The 19200-nt window shown below is 36.9% G+C and overlaps 1 protein-coding gene across 4 annotated transcripts in view; it reads right to left on the bottom strand.

The window, feature by feature from the left end:
* Nucleotides 1-19200, bottom strand: part of ATXN7L1 (ataxin 7 like 1) — a 114548-nt gene that overhangs the window by 60163 nt on the left and 35185 nt on the right. For 3 of the 4 annotated variants that reach the window (XM_056339678.1, XM_056339679.1, XM_056339681.1), the window contains exon 3: nt 13815-13919. The exons of the other annotated variant lie outside the window; for it this stretch is intronic. In XM_056339678.1, the coding sequence (XP_056195653.1) occupies nt 13815-13919 (105 nt within the window). The remainder of the gene's footprint in view (nt 1-13814; nt 13920-19200) is intronic. 4 annotated transcript variants of the gene reach the window in all.

The following is a 19200-nucleotide window of genomic DNA, read 5'->3' as shown; positions in this document are numbered from 1 at the left end:
GCACCCCCAGCCCCACCCCACCCTACCCTCCCCCCACGCCGTTTTTTACCTCTTTGCAAGGAAAAAAAAACCTGACCTTGAGAGGTAAAATGTTACGGGGCATCTGAGGTATTATCATGTCACGTATTAAGGAATATTTAACTCAGCGCGTGCACAGTCCATAGCTCTCCACAGCCACCAGACCTACTGGACATGAGCTGTGCAGCAATGAGAAAGACAAACCATAAGGGAACACTCAGGCTTTGTCAACCAACCTACTGCTGGGAACTGCTGTCTGAGCATCATGACTGTCCTCAAAATTATTTTATATTCAGAACACATCAGTAGTTATAACTGATCCAACAAATAGAGGAGCTGGTATTACTATGGCTCTTCCCCCCCGCCCCCCCGAACTATCAATTTACAATTCTCTGACAATTCTGTGGCTGGCTTTACTTCTTTTATATGACCAGCTACTTTGGCTTGGTTCAGAGAGTGGATTTGTTTTTAAAATTCTGACTGACAAAGTACTATGTATTTGTAAATTTTTTTTATTAAAAAGCCATTTAAATGTTAGGTCTCAAAAGAAAGGTGGTGAACCCCAGTTAGATGACCACTTCCCTGATTAAAGCACTCAACTTTCTGTAATCAATCTGAACCCAAATCTTCCCCTCTGCAGAAGACAGCCCTGACTATGAGGGCATATTATAAAGGGTGTTGAGGGTGATTGCTCTCCCTCCCTCCCAATGAAATTATTTCAACCTTTTATAAATACACTTCCTGAACCAAAGATTGGATCCCAAGTGAACATTTTATTTGTCAGAGTTAGGGATACACTCTCTCTTAGTCTGAGCAACAGCTATTTAGTTATTTTAAGCAAAATATAAACATGAAAAAGAGAGAAGCAGTCACTGTGGACTTGAACTTGTGTCTTCCAGTAGCAAAAGCACCAACCCCCTCAGCCTGCAAGTAACTCTGGGCCTCTCTCAATCCTTTCCATTTTTTCCCATATAAAACACACTGGAGAAGCAGGCAAAGCCTTGCAAGAAGAGCTGTTCCATCACTCCCTGTCAGATGAAACACCCCAGTTCCCATTAGCATTTATTAATGGAAAGAACCACACTGTCCACATGGGTGACTACAAACACCCATCAACACTGGTAGCCTTCTTAAGGTGCTCTTGATTCAACTCCCCTCAGATTAGGTAAGAAAAGGGTAAAGAGAATGTCCCACATTGCATATTAACTGTTCTAATCTCCACACTAGTGGCTAAAGGATCAGAAATCATTTTACAGACCTAGACTTAAACATCTTCTGGTTTTTTTCTTCAGTCTCCTAAAAGAAAGATTTTTACCTCAGGCCAAGTACAACATTTCACCTCTAGAGGCATGAAATTTATTTTGATAAGAAAATGAGAGAAAAATTTGTAACACTAAAGTCATTTCTTTAACATGAAAAACCTGTGTGTTTTCTTCTTCAGCAAGATATAGAAAAAAAAATCCCATATTTTCCAAATGCATCTACCCAGGAAATGGCAATGAACCACTCCCTAGTAGTCGTTCTAGAATTAAGGCTACAATTGCATTCAGGGTGCAACTGATTGATCAGCTGATATGTATGTATACATACAGAAATGCACATAGACACATATGTGTAAATAAAGCTTTGTTTCTTTTCTAGTCCTGACAAAAGTGACCTTCATGGTCCAGAAGCTCCAGAGGACTTGGAGATCCTGTCTCCAACTGAGCAGTGGCAGAGGAGGCTGCAAAGTGGTTTGACAGAGCCAGACCATCTGTATTCATTCAGGAGCTCCCCAGAAGCCACAGATGCAGTTACTAAGCTGTTAAAAAGAAAGCAAAGCCTCCCACTGAAAACCACCTTGAACCTAAAGATCAGAAAGCTACGTGGACATCTGTGGGAGCACAAACAAATAGAGTAGCAAGTTTGCAGTGTATCCAAGCCAGAGGGGTAGAAGCCCTAAGAAGGAACCAAGTTAGTGTACATACAGATATGTACAATGTATTGGGGGAAAGTCAGTGTAGTTTTGTGGAAGACATACGAGTCACAAACACCCTGGAAAGCATAAAGCGATGTGTGGACAAGGGACAAGGGAAAATCCAACTGACACAGTCTGTGAGACAGGAAGGAGAGTTGCAACCCCCACCCAAAGGCTAAGAAACTACTTACAGAGCAAGGAAAAGAGGATAAAAATGGTCCTCAAGGAGAATTTCAGCAGTGGCATGCAGCAAGAGACTGCATTAGCGCCTGAACTATTCAACATATTCAGAAGTGATCCAAAAAAGAAAGCGATGGGTGAGAGAACAAGATCTTTTGTATATAATTACTCAAGAGTACTAAAGATGAAAATCAATAGATTGCAAAGAGACCTAACATTACTGAATGGTGTAATAAAATAGTAAATGAAATTCAATGTACAGAAATGTAAAGTGACAGACATGGAAGAAAACAATCTTGACTTTACATACAAAATTATGATCTCTGAATTATTCTTACACGGTAATGAGAAACTGGTCTTGTAACAGTTCTATAAAGTTATCATCTCAATCATCTCTAGTGGTCACAAAGGCAAACCAAATGTTAGGCAAAGAATATAGCACATCATACCACTGCTCCCCTCCTTTCAAAAATGGTTTAGAAGAGTTGGGCAAGAGACAAAAATACATAGCAAAGACATGGAGAGTCTCTGCAAGAGAGACAATTAGACAGATTTGAACTTGTCAAACTGGATGTGTGACTACAGAGGAGGGTTATGATGCACATTTATTATGAAGGTGGACAGGAAATGATTGATTGTTGCTGGTTCAAGAACAAACCAAAAAAAGAGGTATTTTGTCACACAGCATATAGCTGAGTTTTGAGAATCCTTTCCATAGGACCCCACAGCTCTCGAGTTTCCATTATGTTAAAAAAAAAAAACACTGAGTCAACAACGACAAACACCAGACTTTTCAAGGTTCCATTTTTTTGCTGTACCATTTCTATACCCATCTTACTAATCACACAGTTCTGCACTGTGCTCTTCTCCACAGCCTTAACTGTCTGGTCCTGACTATGCCTTTCCTGCCCATATAGAAATGCTGAAAAGCTTTACTGCTCAGTTCACCATTCCCACTAAATGCACCTGGCATTAGACAGTGACAAAAATATTTATTTAAACAGCAAACTAATCCTTTGTTGTCCTAGTCAAATTCAAAAGCATTATTTTTACTCATACCTTACAATTTTCATCTACCTATAGTCACAGAATTGAGAGACACTTGTCTTTAGACTCATTTGGACATACATAACACTACTGCAAGCTTAAAGTACACGTGAGGATGCATCAGTCTGCACCGTTCACGCAATCTGATCACCATCAAACACACACTAAAGCAACCGGAAACACCTATAATCAATGTAGACCTTTTAAGTATTGTTGGCCAGCCACTGGCCCATGTTTCAGCTTGCACAGATGTATTCCTGCTTCAGTATTTTGAGGTAAAAGCAGCACCAAAAATGAGACTCCTCCCTGCCAATCTTTCTTCTAACAAATTAAATTAAAAAAATAGAAACAATTATTCAATCACCGATCTCAAACCTGAAACTACATTTAAAAAAATATTAAAACTCTCTAGTTACACAATTAGGAAAGCACAACATTGATGATATACTCATGAAAAGAATACTTTATACAACACAGGGAACAAATAGAAAGCAGGCTTATCAAATGATACATTAATGCTTGCACATTTCTCATATGCAACGCTTGATATTTTATGTAAGTATGGTATTAGTTATACTTCACTAGTTGCAGAGCAGATGCTAGGCATGATAAGTGTATTTCACAGAAACAAGAAGCCTGTCCTAAAAAAAAAAGGGGGGGGGGGGGGGTGGATGTTAACCGGGAACATTTTCTTTTGATTAGTGTTCTGGGAAATAACAGCATTACTAGTCTCACAAACATAAATAGCTAATGAGGCAAGTTACATGCATTTTATTTAGGCATCTTAAGAATAGCGAGGTTTTGGTGCAGGAAGCTAAATCAAGTATTTGAAATTGAATTGATATCAAGATATACACACAGTGAGGTGAACAAGTTGCCCATTATCATCTGCCTAACATTTTAAACAATTCTTTCATTACATCTTGTAAAATATAGTTTCCTTAACCTATCTAGATGAATGCAAAAAATTTTATTTTGAAAACAGAAGCCTACAGTGTATCTAACCTATCTGTAATAAAATATATTTTAGAACAAGGCCTAATTCAATATTTTAGCATTTAATGTGACAATTATTACATTAATATCACCAGTTAAATAGAAAAGCAATAAGCTATTAAGGTAATTATATGAATCACTACAGGACTGTGAAATGGGAAACACACAGAGCTTCAGCTATATTTGAAATGATGAGAATTTTAAGTACAGTATTTTATGCATGCAAATAAAATGTTTTGAATAGGTTTGGCACTAGTCAGGTACTAGGTTGTGTACTGCTATTACAATGAAATAAACAGAACTCACTAGACTTTAAACATGCAGCTGTAACAAACATACTTGCATACTAGACGAAAAAAAATCATATTAAAATAAAGAAGAAGGAATATTTTAAAAATTAAGGTGGTGTACAAAATCTGGGTTAAAATTGTGGAATAATACCTAAAACAGATTTGCCAGCCTTGTACTAGCTAGCTTATAACAGTTGAGATTCCCCTCTACTAAAATACAAGGGATTTTAAAAATACTAAATAAAAAAATTATTTCTTCATGAAAGGCATTTAATGTCACTACTTCCAACCTGAAAAAAACATAAGGCTCTTGAACTACAGCTCGGTCTTTACCTCAGTTGGTCTCTATTGCACCTCTGTGAAACAGAACATATGACTATCCTATTATCTTCCTGTATTGTCCAGGGACTTTTGTCTTCCCAACTGCACCCAAGTGGCCTGCAGATATTAGAAAAGCAACAGAAACATTGTTGGAAAGCAGGTTTTGAGACTATCAGAACTAGTACTTCCGGAAAATAGCAAACTGCCACTCCAGTCTTCTTTCCGCACACCATTGTACATAAGGTAGCTAATCTTGGCAGCTGTGAGGGCCAGCGCTATGTTCTGTGGTCATCCAACCTCCTCCCAGGCCCAGTTCTCCAGCTTTCAAGGGAGCTCTGAATGCACCTTCAGCCCCACCTGCCACCTCACATGCAGACTCAGCAACCGCAACTCACGGCAGAGAAGACGTTCAGCTGCTGGAGAAGACACTACCCAAAAATTGCTGCTGTCCCCTTTGTGAAAAGCCAACAGTCAATGGGACAAGAATCAACTTTATAAGCCAGCTTATAGCAAAAATCTTAGTACAAGGAGAGTAAGAAATTCCTAAACTTGTAATACGCTTTGGAAGAAATTGCTACTCAGTTACATAGTAGAAATTGCAACAGTCAGAAAATGAACAACCCAAAATGTTTAGACAACTACCCAAAGTCATGGTCAATGGGCAGGGCTATATTCAGACAAGACGTCTACAGACTTGGAGTGGAACCTATGATCTTCAGTAGTGACTAATCCAAATGTTAATTACCTTCTGTAACACATGCAGAGTGAAACACTGCACTACCAAAAAAACCTACACCCCACCCTCAAAAACCCCACCACATCTTCCTTGCCTGATCACATGCAGGATAAACAAAGAGATAACAGAGAGAAGAGACTTGCTCTTAACACTTCCATACTTTTCAATACAGTGAAGAAACAATTACTACTTATTAGGGCCTTTGGCAAATTCAGATTCCACTTCAAATTTCTTTTCTTTACAGTGCATCACAATTTGATATAAAAAAGCATTTGTTCTTACTTATCTTTTACTCACCAAAACACTTCCAAACAGTGAATTCAAGAAGCTCTTAAGTCTGTTTTGCACTTTATCTAGGAACAGGACCACAAAGTCTTTTTTAAAAATTATTTTTAAAAACTTGCCTTCTCCAAGATGGAAGACATCCACCTTATTCAGACCAGGTAAGACAAGCTACGGAAAACCTCAAGTCAAATACTATTATTTTTAATTTTGCCAGATTTTTACATGTTATGATGGAAAATTTTCACTGTACCTTTCACTTCTCCCTCCCTATCACAATCCCCATCCCTCTACCAGTGAAGCAGCTGGAAGAATGATGCACTAAACGCAGCCCTGTAAATTATAGTATGTAGGAGATTAAACTTAAGCCTAATGCTACAGCCAACCTTCAGCAGCTGAGTTCTATTAATGGACGCTCCTTAAAAGAAATCCTTACTGGTTGCTATTTAAAACTACATCTCTATTAAAAACTTGACTGAAAGAAATTACAAGTAATATGTATCTCTCATCAATGCCATGACAACAACACTCAGTTCAAGTACATACTGCATCATTTACCACAATTTATATGAAGTAAAAAAAAAAAAAATACAAAAGGGTTCACTAATCAAATACTATCAATGAATACACTATGCAAAAGAGATAAGCTAATTTATAATGATAGGAATTATCTATAAACTGGAACAATACACTTCCAGTGCACTGAAAAGCCTGGTGTCATTATTACTCTTTCAATCTACTTCCTATATCAATTTATTTAAATCAGCATTGTAAAATTACAGCACAGTCAAGGCACTGTAAAGGCACAACTTAACACATTTTCTTCTGTTAAATATTCACTGCTCCCCAATGCCCAACCCTTTAAGATTCAACGCTGCCAAAATATTGATGCTTTCTCATTCAAAGCATCTTTTGAATGAAGAATTTTTCAATTGACACATCAATCTAGGATTAATTTTTGAACTGCAGTATTTATCTATGGGACGTTGTCAGCTTCCTACTTACACGAATCATTGACCTTCTAACTCTCCCTGTATCACATATATTTCTACATCTGAACTTCGCTGTTTTAGGTCTGTCACTGATGATGAATTAGTAACAACAAAGATGAAGCAGTTTAAGTAGTGGGATGAGAATAGAAACATAAAAAAAGCCAACTCTATCAAATATCCTGCTACTTATTTCTAAGCAGGCAGGTCAGTAAGTCTGAATGCAGCTCCACTTTTGATTCATATGCTAGACTAAGAAAAGAAAACACAACAAACTCCTCCTAGCCTTGTGAGATCTCAGCAACCTGCAGGGTGAAGACACATTACATTTGCTGTTGCTCTAAGCAACAGCTGCACATTTTTCAGATCCTATCACACCCCATCCCTTGGTCCTGGTACTACTCCCTGTTTTAGCCTAGGTTATGGTGTGCCTGGTGGTTAGGATATTTTCCTCTCCTAGGGGGTGGAAGATGAGAGAATAGCTCCTATGTTGCAAGGCTACTCAATCCAAACCTCTTGCTTCCTGGACAAGTAATTACAGAGAAGGTAGGATTTTTTTTTTTATTTTCTTGAATGAACATGGCCTTGTAAAAGTATCTTTCACTGATGTCTCTCCAAGGTACATATCAAAAAAAAACCCCAAGCTGTTTGCAGCCCTGGATGAACACAGTAGCCAACAATGAGGTGACCAACACTTTCTCACACACAAGCGGCTAAGATGGATTTTTATTTATTGCTTCATTTGAATCAAGTATTAAAATGCCAATCGATTACCTTTTATGAATCAAAGTGCTTTTTTGTATCTGGCCAGAGTCCACCAGCAGTTAGGATATAGCGCTGGTCTCTCCAAGGAGTAAACAAAGACATACTTTGCATTTCTGTACCTATCCAGAATCTCAAGAATTGCTGACAGTCTAAAAATATGACACTTCAAGAACATGTAGGGGAAAAGATTAATTCAAAGGAGTGCTGTTCTAGTTTTGCCTCTTCAAAGGTAATATTCATTCTACCTGGATTGTTCATACAGCAATGTACTGAAGTTCTATGGGAATGGTGCAAAAGATGGCTTGTGACTGCAGTTTCACAGTGACTGCCATTACACTGGGTTTGGAGAACTTGCAATGATATGGACACAACAGACCCACATAACCTGAATGTACAATTGCAGGAACTACAGCTTAGATTTTCATTGCAGATAGGAGACAAGAGGTTTACGCCACTGGCTGTACTTTGGTCTCAAGAAAAAGATTTCTGATAGAAAGACTGTAAAGCTGAAGGGAATTTTTTGTATGCTTTCAGCTACTAGGGGGTTCCAATTTAAAGTAATGGAAATGAAAGTTACAGACAAAATCAGTGTATCCTAGGCAATTACACAAGTAAAAATATACAAATAAATAAGGTACATACAGAACATTCAATTACTTCTCCTCCCACCCCACCAAAAGAAAACTGGGATTCTTGTAAGTCTAGCTGGTACTATTTCCATATTTAACAAAAAGCAGGAGGAACAAGGGTAATTTTCATTATTCTAATTCTTTTATGCAGTGAAGCCTAACCATGTAACAACCAGAAAGTTATTCAATCAATAATGATATCATATAACAAGTTTTGACAAGGCTGTGAAAAATGAAAATCTCAGTAACAGAAGGAGAATCACTCAAAATGCCATTGTTTTGAAGGGCACAAGAGCACTCCCCCTGCTAAAAGGCCAAATGCAATGGATAAAATATTAACAATTACAGAACCCTGAACAGCTGTATTTAATAAAAAACAAGGCATTGAATAATTGAAAATAATATAAAAACTGAGACTAATCCATCAAATGTGACAGTGATTCCTGCCTGTATCAAAATCCTTATGCAAAAAAAGATGCCAGCTAGTAATGTTCCAGCTAGTGTTAAGAAAGCAAATAATTCTTATTCATACAGTAAGCTCAGCCTTTTTGTCTTCATTCGTGGTTCATTAGATCGTAACATACAACCAGTACAATGTACAATACTTAGTCTGAGTGATTAAAAACATATAACCTCTCTTAGGAAACTTATTATGATATGAACATGAAAATAATTTATTTAGATTCTTCAGTACTCCATTGCTTTCTAGTTTGTTTTTCTTTTAAATGATGCTTATACAGCCAAACAGAAGAATAAAAAGGAAATATCCTTTTCCAACCTTCATGAGAACACAAGGATGTCCATCCAAGGATTTATAACTTGGAAGTAATGAAAAACAAGTGTAGGTTTTTTTCTTTTTTTAAGGAATAAGAACTTCTACTTCTTAATTAGAAACCTGTTAGAATAACCTCAGAGACAGGCAGGATAGACAGCAATGAACCTCCAATAAATAAATCAGCAAAAGAAGAGATCTTCATGGTCATTTCTCCTTGACGAAGGAAATTTGTTCTCCTCTGTATGCTACAACTGCATCAAATGGGGATCTTAACTATTGAGTTCATTAAGATACCCTCCACAGTTTTGGAAACTGTTCCACAGTATGTTTGGAAACCTTCTTTGATGATTATACTGCAGTTATTGTTTAACCAAGCTGCATTATTTAGCTTGATAGTTCACCTCTTCCCCCCACTTTTAACACTTTCCCATAATTAATTTATTTCCTCATATTAGAGGAAGTAAAGAAGTTTTGACAAGCTCTCTATATGTACAGTGCTTGTTCTTCACTGTGCCAGAGCTACCTTTTAGGAGAGATTCTCCTTTCAACAGGAAAAGAGCAAAGTTAACAAGCCTATTATCATATGGAACATTAAAAAAAAAACCTCAAAACACCAACCAAAACCAGAACTGCATCTGATGCTCTTTAGTCTAGTAAAGGGCAACACAGTATAAGAATATGAAGCTTTACTCTCTTCCAGGCCAAAGGAAAATACAAACAACTGGGAAATGGTACGGGTCCCATCTTAAGTAAAAGACAGACTGTCACAGAACTGGAGTTAACCGAAGTCATATGGACAGAGCTCAGCATAGGCTGCCACCCTAAAAACCTCCTAGAAAACAGATATATTGGACAAAAACCTCCAAACAAACAGCAAGAACATTATGGTATTGAGAGATACTAAACCACAACATTTCTGGTGTCCCAAGAAGTGCTCAGTATCTTCACTGAAGTTGGAATCTGAGAACAAAATCTCGAAACTAAAATTCCCCACATGCCAAGTACACTTAGAAATGCTCCTAGCTGCATAACTAGATTGACTGCTCGTTTCAAACTATTTTACAGAGAAATAAATACAACTACATGTTCACATCTTGTACCACTGCAACAAGTTACTCAAAAGAACTAGCTTCAGAAGCAAACAACAGTATTTCAACCCTATTGTTGATGACATTATGATATATTATTTTCTAAGTGCACAATAATACTGAATGACCTCAAGATATTATTTGATTTATATGGTTTATCCAGCAGCCTATAACAGTAAGTCTCTCTTTCAGTTGGGCTTACACCATATGTACATGAACGGTTTAATCCTTACAAATGGATATAAATGTTTATCCCACAGATAAAAGGATGTGAAACTGCTCTTAAAAATAATTCAGTATTTCTCTAACTTAAGAGGCTAGAACAGATCTACTACTTTGCAACACTGAGCTTTACACTGTTTTTATTACAAAGACTCCGAAGTCCAGCAAGCTAGCCCTCTAATTAGCCAGATGTCTTCTTTTACCTTCCTGATTTCTACCGGTCTAAGGTTGTATGATGCGTTCATTGCCTCCCATTAAAAAAAGCCTGAACCACAACCAGATTTTTCTCTTTTTCTGCTTGATACTCCAGGAATCAAACCCCTAAAAGTTAAGTAACAACATCTCCCTCTATAACCTTCACAACTTCCCAGAGCCATCAAGGATGGCTGCCACAGGTCTGAAATTAGAGACAAATGAAACAGTGGGCCTTCTTACACTCTGGAGGAAGGCAAATACCAGTAAGGGCTCAAGAGCAGTGTTACAAAAACGTTTGCTAAACTAAGCATTCCAGTGCTGTTTCAAAAAGCCAAGACCTTCCAGTTACAATGCAGGGAACCTAGAAACATAAAGCACGCATCTGGCACAGACCTGAATCCTTACTGAGAGACTATGGACTGGATCTTACCAGGGATATTAGTAACAAACCACACTTTGTGGGAGATTCTGGGATAGATCTCTACAAGTCCTTGTCAGTAGCAATAAAGACTCCCCATGTCGCAGCCTTCAAGAGCCAAAAAACCAGTAGTGGCTTCTAATGTTTTCTCATTCCACTGTCTTTGTTACAACTTTACAGCTGCAGTTCAAGACATGTAAAATAATGTGGTTTATCATACATACGATAGTCTAAACCACCTCAGAGTCTATTGACAGGTATGTTCAGCATCACTGAATTTACAGGTATACTGCTGGATGGCCTAACTAACCTAACAAAAACTGATCCACCAAATTGTGTTCAACAGGTGATAAAACACTAAATAAATGTGAAAATTAAACATTCCTGTTTCACAGAAGAGCCTAGTGCAGCCAGAACAAGCATCTCAAATGAAGCCTTCTCTAGACCTTTCTCAATGGACTACTGGTAACATAACTTATCCAGTGAGCGATTATTCAGCCACAAGCAGCTCACAGTTAATCTTCTCTAATGCAAGATTTTTACCATTTTCTCACCATGTAATGCAACTACAGATCAATTAAGAAGATCCATGTATAGCTCTTCTTTATATCTTACTAATTTCTTATGAAAACAACTACATGTTAGTAGATGCATGTCACTTATATGAGTACTTTGAACAGATAATTGATAATTTTTTTTTAAATAAATTATTAGTCATTTTACAATAGTTCTCAGGATCTCCAAGAAACTTTCTCTCTTGTAAAACTTCTTTTATATCATTCTAGTACAGCACCTTCACCTTTACTGCTTTTTCTTTAAAGCAGAAAATGTTATCTATATATTTAAAGTTCTTCCACAGGCCTTTCAGCAATATTCCAGTAAACCTTTTCTGAAACAAGTCTGACTAGATTAAGTACAATCTTCAAAAGGTAGCACTTTTGGTCAATTATTTTCAGTATTCTCCATTTCTCTTAACACAGTCTACTTTTTTTTTATTTTTTTAAAGTCTTTGTTGACCTTAGGCTGTTAAATCAAGCAATTCAGAATTTAATGCCCAATTTTCAGTGTAACAGGATTGCTATAATGAAGATGAAGTAAAAGGAATTGAATAAGAAATGGAGTAATGGAGAAAAGAGAAGAAGAAAAAAGGGCAGTGACTCACATGATCTTTGCAGTTTACAGGCAATATACACTGATGGTAACCTGTTACTTCGAAAAAGCTCAGAAAGTTCCTTCTAACATGGATTAATTTACTGACACTAGAAAAAACACCATTCTATATGCCTCCTACATGAAAACAGGACCAACTTTCATCTGCTCTCGAAACCAGAACGTCATGTCGGAACCAGCACAACTATGGAAGACTATGGCAAGGTGTTATATAGGTTCCTCTGTTCTGTAGCGGAGCTTTATTAATGCACCAGTTCAATGTTTATGGTACCCACTGTACCTATGACCATACGCAGAGATGCTCTTCTATCAGTGAAAGAAGCATAAGATACCTGAAGCTGGGCAGGAAGAAGCCATATATGACTAAGGGCAAGAAACAAATTTTGAAAATAATAGCAGGACAGCTTGTTAAAACACTGAAATTAACACCTGCCCCTACCATTAAATTAGTAAGTTCTTATCTCACTACATTAATACTTCCAGATCTTTTCTTATTCACTGGATATAAATGCTACATTCTACTAGGACCATTTTTGCACAATTATTTCAGTCCAGGCCAAAGGTAGTGGTGAGTCGTACAACTGCCTCTCATTAGCATGAATGCAGTTAGTTACTCCTGTTTGGTTGTTAGCAGTCTATTCACAAAAACCCAAGGTAAAGTTTTGGTAATATCTCTTTAAAAGTAAATAAACTTTTTACATTTTCTGCTCATCCCACTTACATTTTCCATTTACTGACTTGCTTTGCTGTCAAGAAGACTGAAAGGACCACAGGATTTATGTTTATTTGTTGTCTGTAGGCAAGGAAAATCTTTTTTTTTCTCCCCTTAATGTATTTAATCGATTCCATCCTCAATACTAGCTGTCTTTCATTATTATGCAATCACCTTCAAATTAATTTGATTAAACCTTATGCAAAAGCTAGCCATTCCAGTCACACTCTACAATTCTTTAAAAAGAAAACCAAAACAAACAAACAAAAAAACCCCAACCAAACCACCACAGAAACAAACCACTGGACAAACAACAAATAAAGCACTGGACAAGTAATAAATAAAGCTGACCTTGGGATGAAGTTTTTCAAGAATATTTCAAAGTAGTTTGTTAATCAATAGCAAAAATTTCTAACTAAAGTAGTTCTGCTTACAAATAATCAACATAAAAATTGTCACCTTGCTGCTGTCACACTAATTGAGAAATAAATATCTGCACATTTCTGCAGCTTCTCAAATGAACATTTTTCAAGAGAATCTTAAGAAACATGACTCAACATGCCAATTATGTAAAAAATGAAGCCCTATGATAAATATAAAAATAAACCCTATATACACCCATGCATAAATCCCATCAGAAAACAATCCATAACATCCAACTTGTAGTTAACATAGAACAGTATTACAACCCTCACTTTACAGCTTTGATAAAAGACAATCCAATGTTAACATCATAATAGTTTTAGCCTAGCTAGTATTTAACTAACAGGATTTATTTGTTGTAATACATTAATTTAGTATAACAAATTCAACTTGAAAAGCCCAGCTTCTAGAACAACTAATTTAACTTCCTCTACAGGAAATACGCTTATTTGAAGGCATTGCTGCTATTTTCTGTGGAAAGAACATAAGATAACCAGAAAAGTGTATCTGCAATGCCTCTGTCATGATCGTATGCAGTGATTCTTAAGAGAGCCATACGCCAATTTGGCACTGTAATTCAGGAAAGAAAACATTCACTTACCGCAGTGTGACTGGAAAACCTGTGGCTTGACTACCTGATTGCAGATATTGCACACTACAAGATAGAAATCATCATGAGCTGGATAATGGCCAAATAAGTGCATATCTGTGGGAAAGTTAAAAATATATACAAGAATTAGAAATTATGCTTTAAATATGTATTAAGAAAAAAAAAAAGGAAAATACTGTAGGGCCACTACTGTTATATTAATTTATACAAAACAAATTTATACACTGCTCCATAAGAGCTTCTTACTATGTTAAAGAGATATTTTTTTTCCTCTTCTGGGTTTCAAGGTCCTATACTAATGCTGCAGCCTCATCCCTCAGTCTGAGTCAGAACACAGGCAGCAACACCTTTGTCTTAACACTCACTGCCAAGAAGTAGAATAAGCATTTCTGAACCGGTCAACTGTTGAAACAGTAAAAGAATAAGTTTTTTAAAATCTCTGCCTAAAGATCCTTTTAGGAAACATGGTGCCCAGGTTATGCTCCACGTTACAATATTCCAAACTTGACTACAGATCGCTAGAGAAATCTCCTGTTTAAAAGCCAGTTATAGTAACCAAGGTCAACAATCCTACAGCTCAAAATGCAGTTAGGAATGTCATCCCTGTTTTGAACCAAATATGTCATGACATGAAATTTCTGATTCCATGTAGATCAAATGCCCTGCTGTTTGTTTCCCCAACAAAAGCTCTGGGGAGAGACAAAGTTGATTAATGAGGTATTTCTCAGTGACAGCACGAGGAATTTCATTAAATCAAAAGATGGGTACAGTCAGATGATGACAGGCACTTGTCCCTCTCAGCTGAAACACATAATGCAATACATGCATTCTTAAGCCATTACAAACACAGATTAAAATAGGCTTAAATTACTACTGAAGGCCTCAGAGCTCTAACATTACAATTGAGGTAACTTGTTTCACTCTGCATTGCTGTAAGTTAAAAACAAGCACACATACTCATCCACCACAGCTCAGCTTAGAAGGCAGAAACTCCAGTCACTTTCATGCACTTCAGTGTGACCATGTCACCATACAAAGTGTTGTTAACAAAAGTGTTGCTGCATTAGTAAACCCATGCAGAGTATTGGCTGCACAGATTGCACTACCTCTCAGAACAAGGCAGTGACATCTTTATTTAAAGATGTCATAAAATGGCATTCCAGTGTTATTCAGCACTGAGAATGTGGTTTCTGACTCAGACTGAAATACCAACCTAGGGCCTTATAAACAGGAGGAAAAACTGGAAGACCCTGAATGAAGACAAAGATGCACAACAGCATGCACGCAAATTGATAAACGTCAATGACTAAATCCTACTTCTCCAATTAGTCTTATTTTTCTTTAAAAACAGTGTTTTCTTTCAAAAAGACATTCAAGCAGATACCTTATTTCATTAGTTCTTAACCACAGCAAACATTTTGGCCCTAGAACTATTTTTGTAAGTAATTCTGCCCTGACCTTGGCATGATGAGGTGCAAAGTGTCCCTGAAAACCTCACAGAGGAGCCCTCTCACGGTAGTTCAGGTAGTATTCACAAGTAGATCCAAACAAGTTTGTTCAAGCATCCTTGGGCACAAATCAGCACCACAAACCCACAGATATTTTGTAGTCTGATATGACGAGAATCATTCCTTTATCCCCTGAAAACCAAAAGTCTCTCTCTATGTTACTGCTCATACCAAGCTATGAAATCCAGTTGAAAGGTTAACCCATCATGACCCCTTTGCAGTGCTGGTCTTCAATTAACCAAGCCTTTAAATACCTTACACCCAAATGAATACCATCAACACTTCAACATACATTTAAAGGAACAGCAATGGTGAGATATAAACTTCTTTGGTAACTTCTTGGTGTAGTTAGCATTAGTACTGATGAAGCCAAAACTGCACAGTTAAGAACAAATAAAATCCTCCCTACTGCTAAAACAAACAAACAAAACCCTAAGCAGGCACTCCTCTGGCCTGTTCATTTTATTTCTTGTTTTAATTTCGTAAGTCAGTGATCTTAAAAATCACTTCACATTGGCAATTCTTAGCCAAGGATATTTTTGATCAGAACTTACAGATTTCCACTAACAGCATTGTAAACTCCACAACGTAAAGTATTTCTTCCAGGTATAAATTGACACACAGTCTCAGCTTGAAAACATATATTTAATTACAGTTATGAAATACTTCAAAAATGGTTAAAACAACTCAACTTAAAAACATGTTTTTCTGTTGTTTGAATGGTCTGGTGGCAATCTTCTTAAGAAAACATCCAGACTTTGCACATTACAAACACAAGAGTTACAACTTTTTTTCATTTTATATTCCTGAAGTCCATTCAGCCTTCACAGCTCTGTATACTACTAGTCTTTCAAACATGCCCAGTTCTAGAGGCTTATGAAGTCTGGCTGGGTCTGAGTCTTTATGAAGCCTGGCTGCAGGGAGTAACTTATGAAAACACAGAAGGTATTAATACTGGAGAAATCTATCCAAGGACATAGATGGAATAAGAAATCAGGTTAGTTCACAGGATCACAAAATCATCTACATTTTCACAGGCACTGTCAAGGAGACAGAGCAATGAAGGAAAAGTCCCCGTACTTACAAGCTCTCTGCACAACCCTGGCAAACTGCACCACACCTAACAGGTAAACAGCACCATTTAAGATTTTATGATACCGAGGTGGCAGAAGTTGACATGCAAAGAAACATCCTACAGATGTGTAGGAGAACGCACCAAAATGTCTGTGAGATACAAAGCATCAAAATGATGCACAGATGCAGAGTAAGTGACATCCTGAAACAGTGCTTTGGAAGTTTTTTCATTTTGCAGATGCCTAGGAACAGCCCAGTGGAGGTGCAAGCATCTATTTTAATTGTGAGTCTTCTGATATGAACTGAAGTTATTAGCTACCTGTTAAAAGTCCACTTAAATTAATCCAAGAATCTCAAGGACACAAGACCACAGGTTGGAAACCAGAAATAGAAATCACAATACAGAAATAAATCATTACTGTTGAATCTGAACAGCTAAAAAACTTAAACACTACCTTTCAGACTGGATTCCTTAAAAGCCTCACTATGCAGAGGTTTGTAAGAAAGGAAAATTCACCAAGTCCAAGCAGGTTTAACTAATTCTATTAGTTCATCAGTGTTAACAAGATAGGCACAAACCAGTTTTCATGATTAAAGTCATGATTTGTAAGCACACACAGTATATATAAGAGTATATATAAATTACTTTTTAATTAAAACTGTATGGAGCATTAATATTGCACTAGAAATTCCAACTGGGGACACACTTTACTAGGCATAACAATATTACAAATGCAATCCAGATCAGAGAATTTACAATGAAGAAAACAAGGAAAGCTGAAATGAAAAAGCAAGCAGAAAATATAACTAACTATATGTATCTTTTGATACATGTTTTCTTGTTTTTAATAAGAGTAGGTCAATGTTACCATGTCCTACTCAAAGGGACCACGACTGTAGGGTTATTCTGGACACTGCTATCATTCCTAGATCAGATTACAGCCACTTGACAATCTAGACCTTGTACGTGTAGCAAAAAAGACAATGGCCTCTCCAAAGAATTTGTCTGCTAAAGGCAACAATCACACCTCCCTGCATGTGTGAATATGCAATGGTGATAAGCTTTTCAGAAAAGATTAATTTTGGAGGAGAAAACGTCTTTCTCCAAAGTTAGCTGAGGAAAGACTTCTTCATAGGAAAAGGCAAGACCACTGAGGAAGACAGCAGATAACTGGTGGGTAAGGTGAACATCTATCAAACAGTACTGAAATAATTATTAAAGTACAAAAAGAACAGGGAAGGACTGAAGAGCAACTGCAAAGAATATTTATTTTCTACCAAAACTTGGGTCTCCCCTAACAGGGAAACAAAGTGACCAAGGTCTGCATGACTCACCCCAGACTAGCATGGTGATCTCTACCACTGCTTGTGACCAGATTGTTCCCTATGTGTAAATACAGACACCTAGAAGTCTGGACAGGAAGAGCTGGTAAGTAAAAGCCCTTCTGGTAAGTAAAAGCAGTCCACAGCCCCCATCGCAGTTACCTCGTTTCACTGGATGATGTTTTTGATGGATTCAAAGAAGAGTCTTGATGGCAAGAGAGAACTGATAACTCATTTTCCAGTATGTACACACTTTGCAGAAGTGCTGCCTATACACACCCCACTCCCCGCAGTACTGAATCATCCTCCCCTGACAATGAAATCTTTTGGCCACTCATGCCTTTTGATACTGTACACTGACAAAGGTCTTGCTTGAAAATGAGCTATTTGACTAACAGGATGTGAGAGTGTCCCATATCATATGAAAAATATGCAAGATAGGTGGAAATCAGAGACAGTGAATGCTGAGTGTAAGAAATACGACCTTCCTAGATTAAAATCTTAAACCAAGTATTACTTTGTGTATACTTTGCTATGGCACTTGTAAAAAATATAACTTCTGCTTATAGTTTTTATATTACTAACATTTGCAAATAAAAAGACAGCTGTAGCCATATGACAGTTTTATAAGACATCGGCTTGGTAAAATGTGCATTAAAAACACAAATACCATAGAAACAAAAGAAAATGTTGCTTCTTGCAAATTGTGGCACAAACACAAAAATTCAGGTGTCAGATATGACTTATCTTCTCCAATAAAACACACAAAGGAACTATTTTTAGCAATAATCAAAGCCAGATGACTTATATGATGTTCATTCTCTATTATTATATAATTCATAATAATTTACATCCAACTGTATAATAAAACACACACTAGAAACAATCCAAAACATTCTGCCACTGAAGAATTGGCGTTGTCAAACAGTAAGGCCTCATAATATTGTGTGGGAAATTAAATTTTTAATTGTGATCTTTTGCTATAAATTATACACACTTTAAACATTCTCATAAATCTCTGTTGCTCCACTAAATATACACACAAAGTCTGCTTTGAAAATTAGTGATGTTTATGTGTAAACAGAGAGAAGGAGAGGGAGGAGGGGAGAGGGGAGGACTATTCAACACTAGCTTAAAATTAACAAAGCAAAGTTACAAAAAAAGGCAATGGCAGTGGACAAAACCAAATCCACATGGTTTCTCCAGCTCCTGGAGATACAGATTTTTAAACTCTGTGTCTAGAAATGTGCTCAATATCTCCCTCTTGTTCCATAGAAGTGACAAATTGATCCATCAATCAAAAATGGAGGCAAGCACAAAATCTTTCAGTGCATTAGATTACTTTAAAAAATAAGTAATTTGAATGCCGAATTGAAACTTGAAGCTGAAACAATAAAAAGACATCTTCAGGGTATTACTCAGAAAGCAGTTAAACATGCTTGCATAGACACGATAGTCTTATCTTAGAAATA

This window comes from Falco biarmicus, chromosome 5 (assembly GCF_023638135.1).
Source record: "Falco biarmicus isolate bFalBia1 chromosome 5, bFalBia1.pri, whole genome shotgun sequence".
NCBI lineage: Eukaryota > Metazoa > Chordata > Aves > Falconiformes > Falconidae > Falco > Falco biarmicus.
This window is presented reverse-complemented; position numbering and strand designations above follow the sequence as displayed.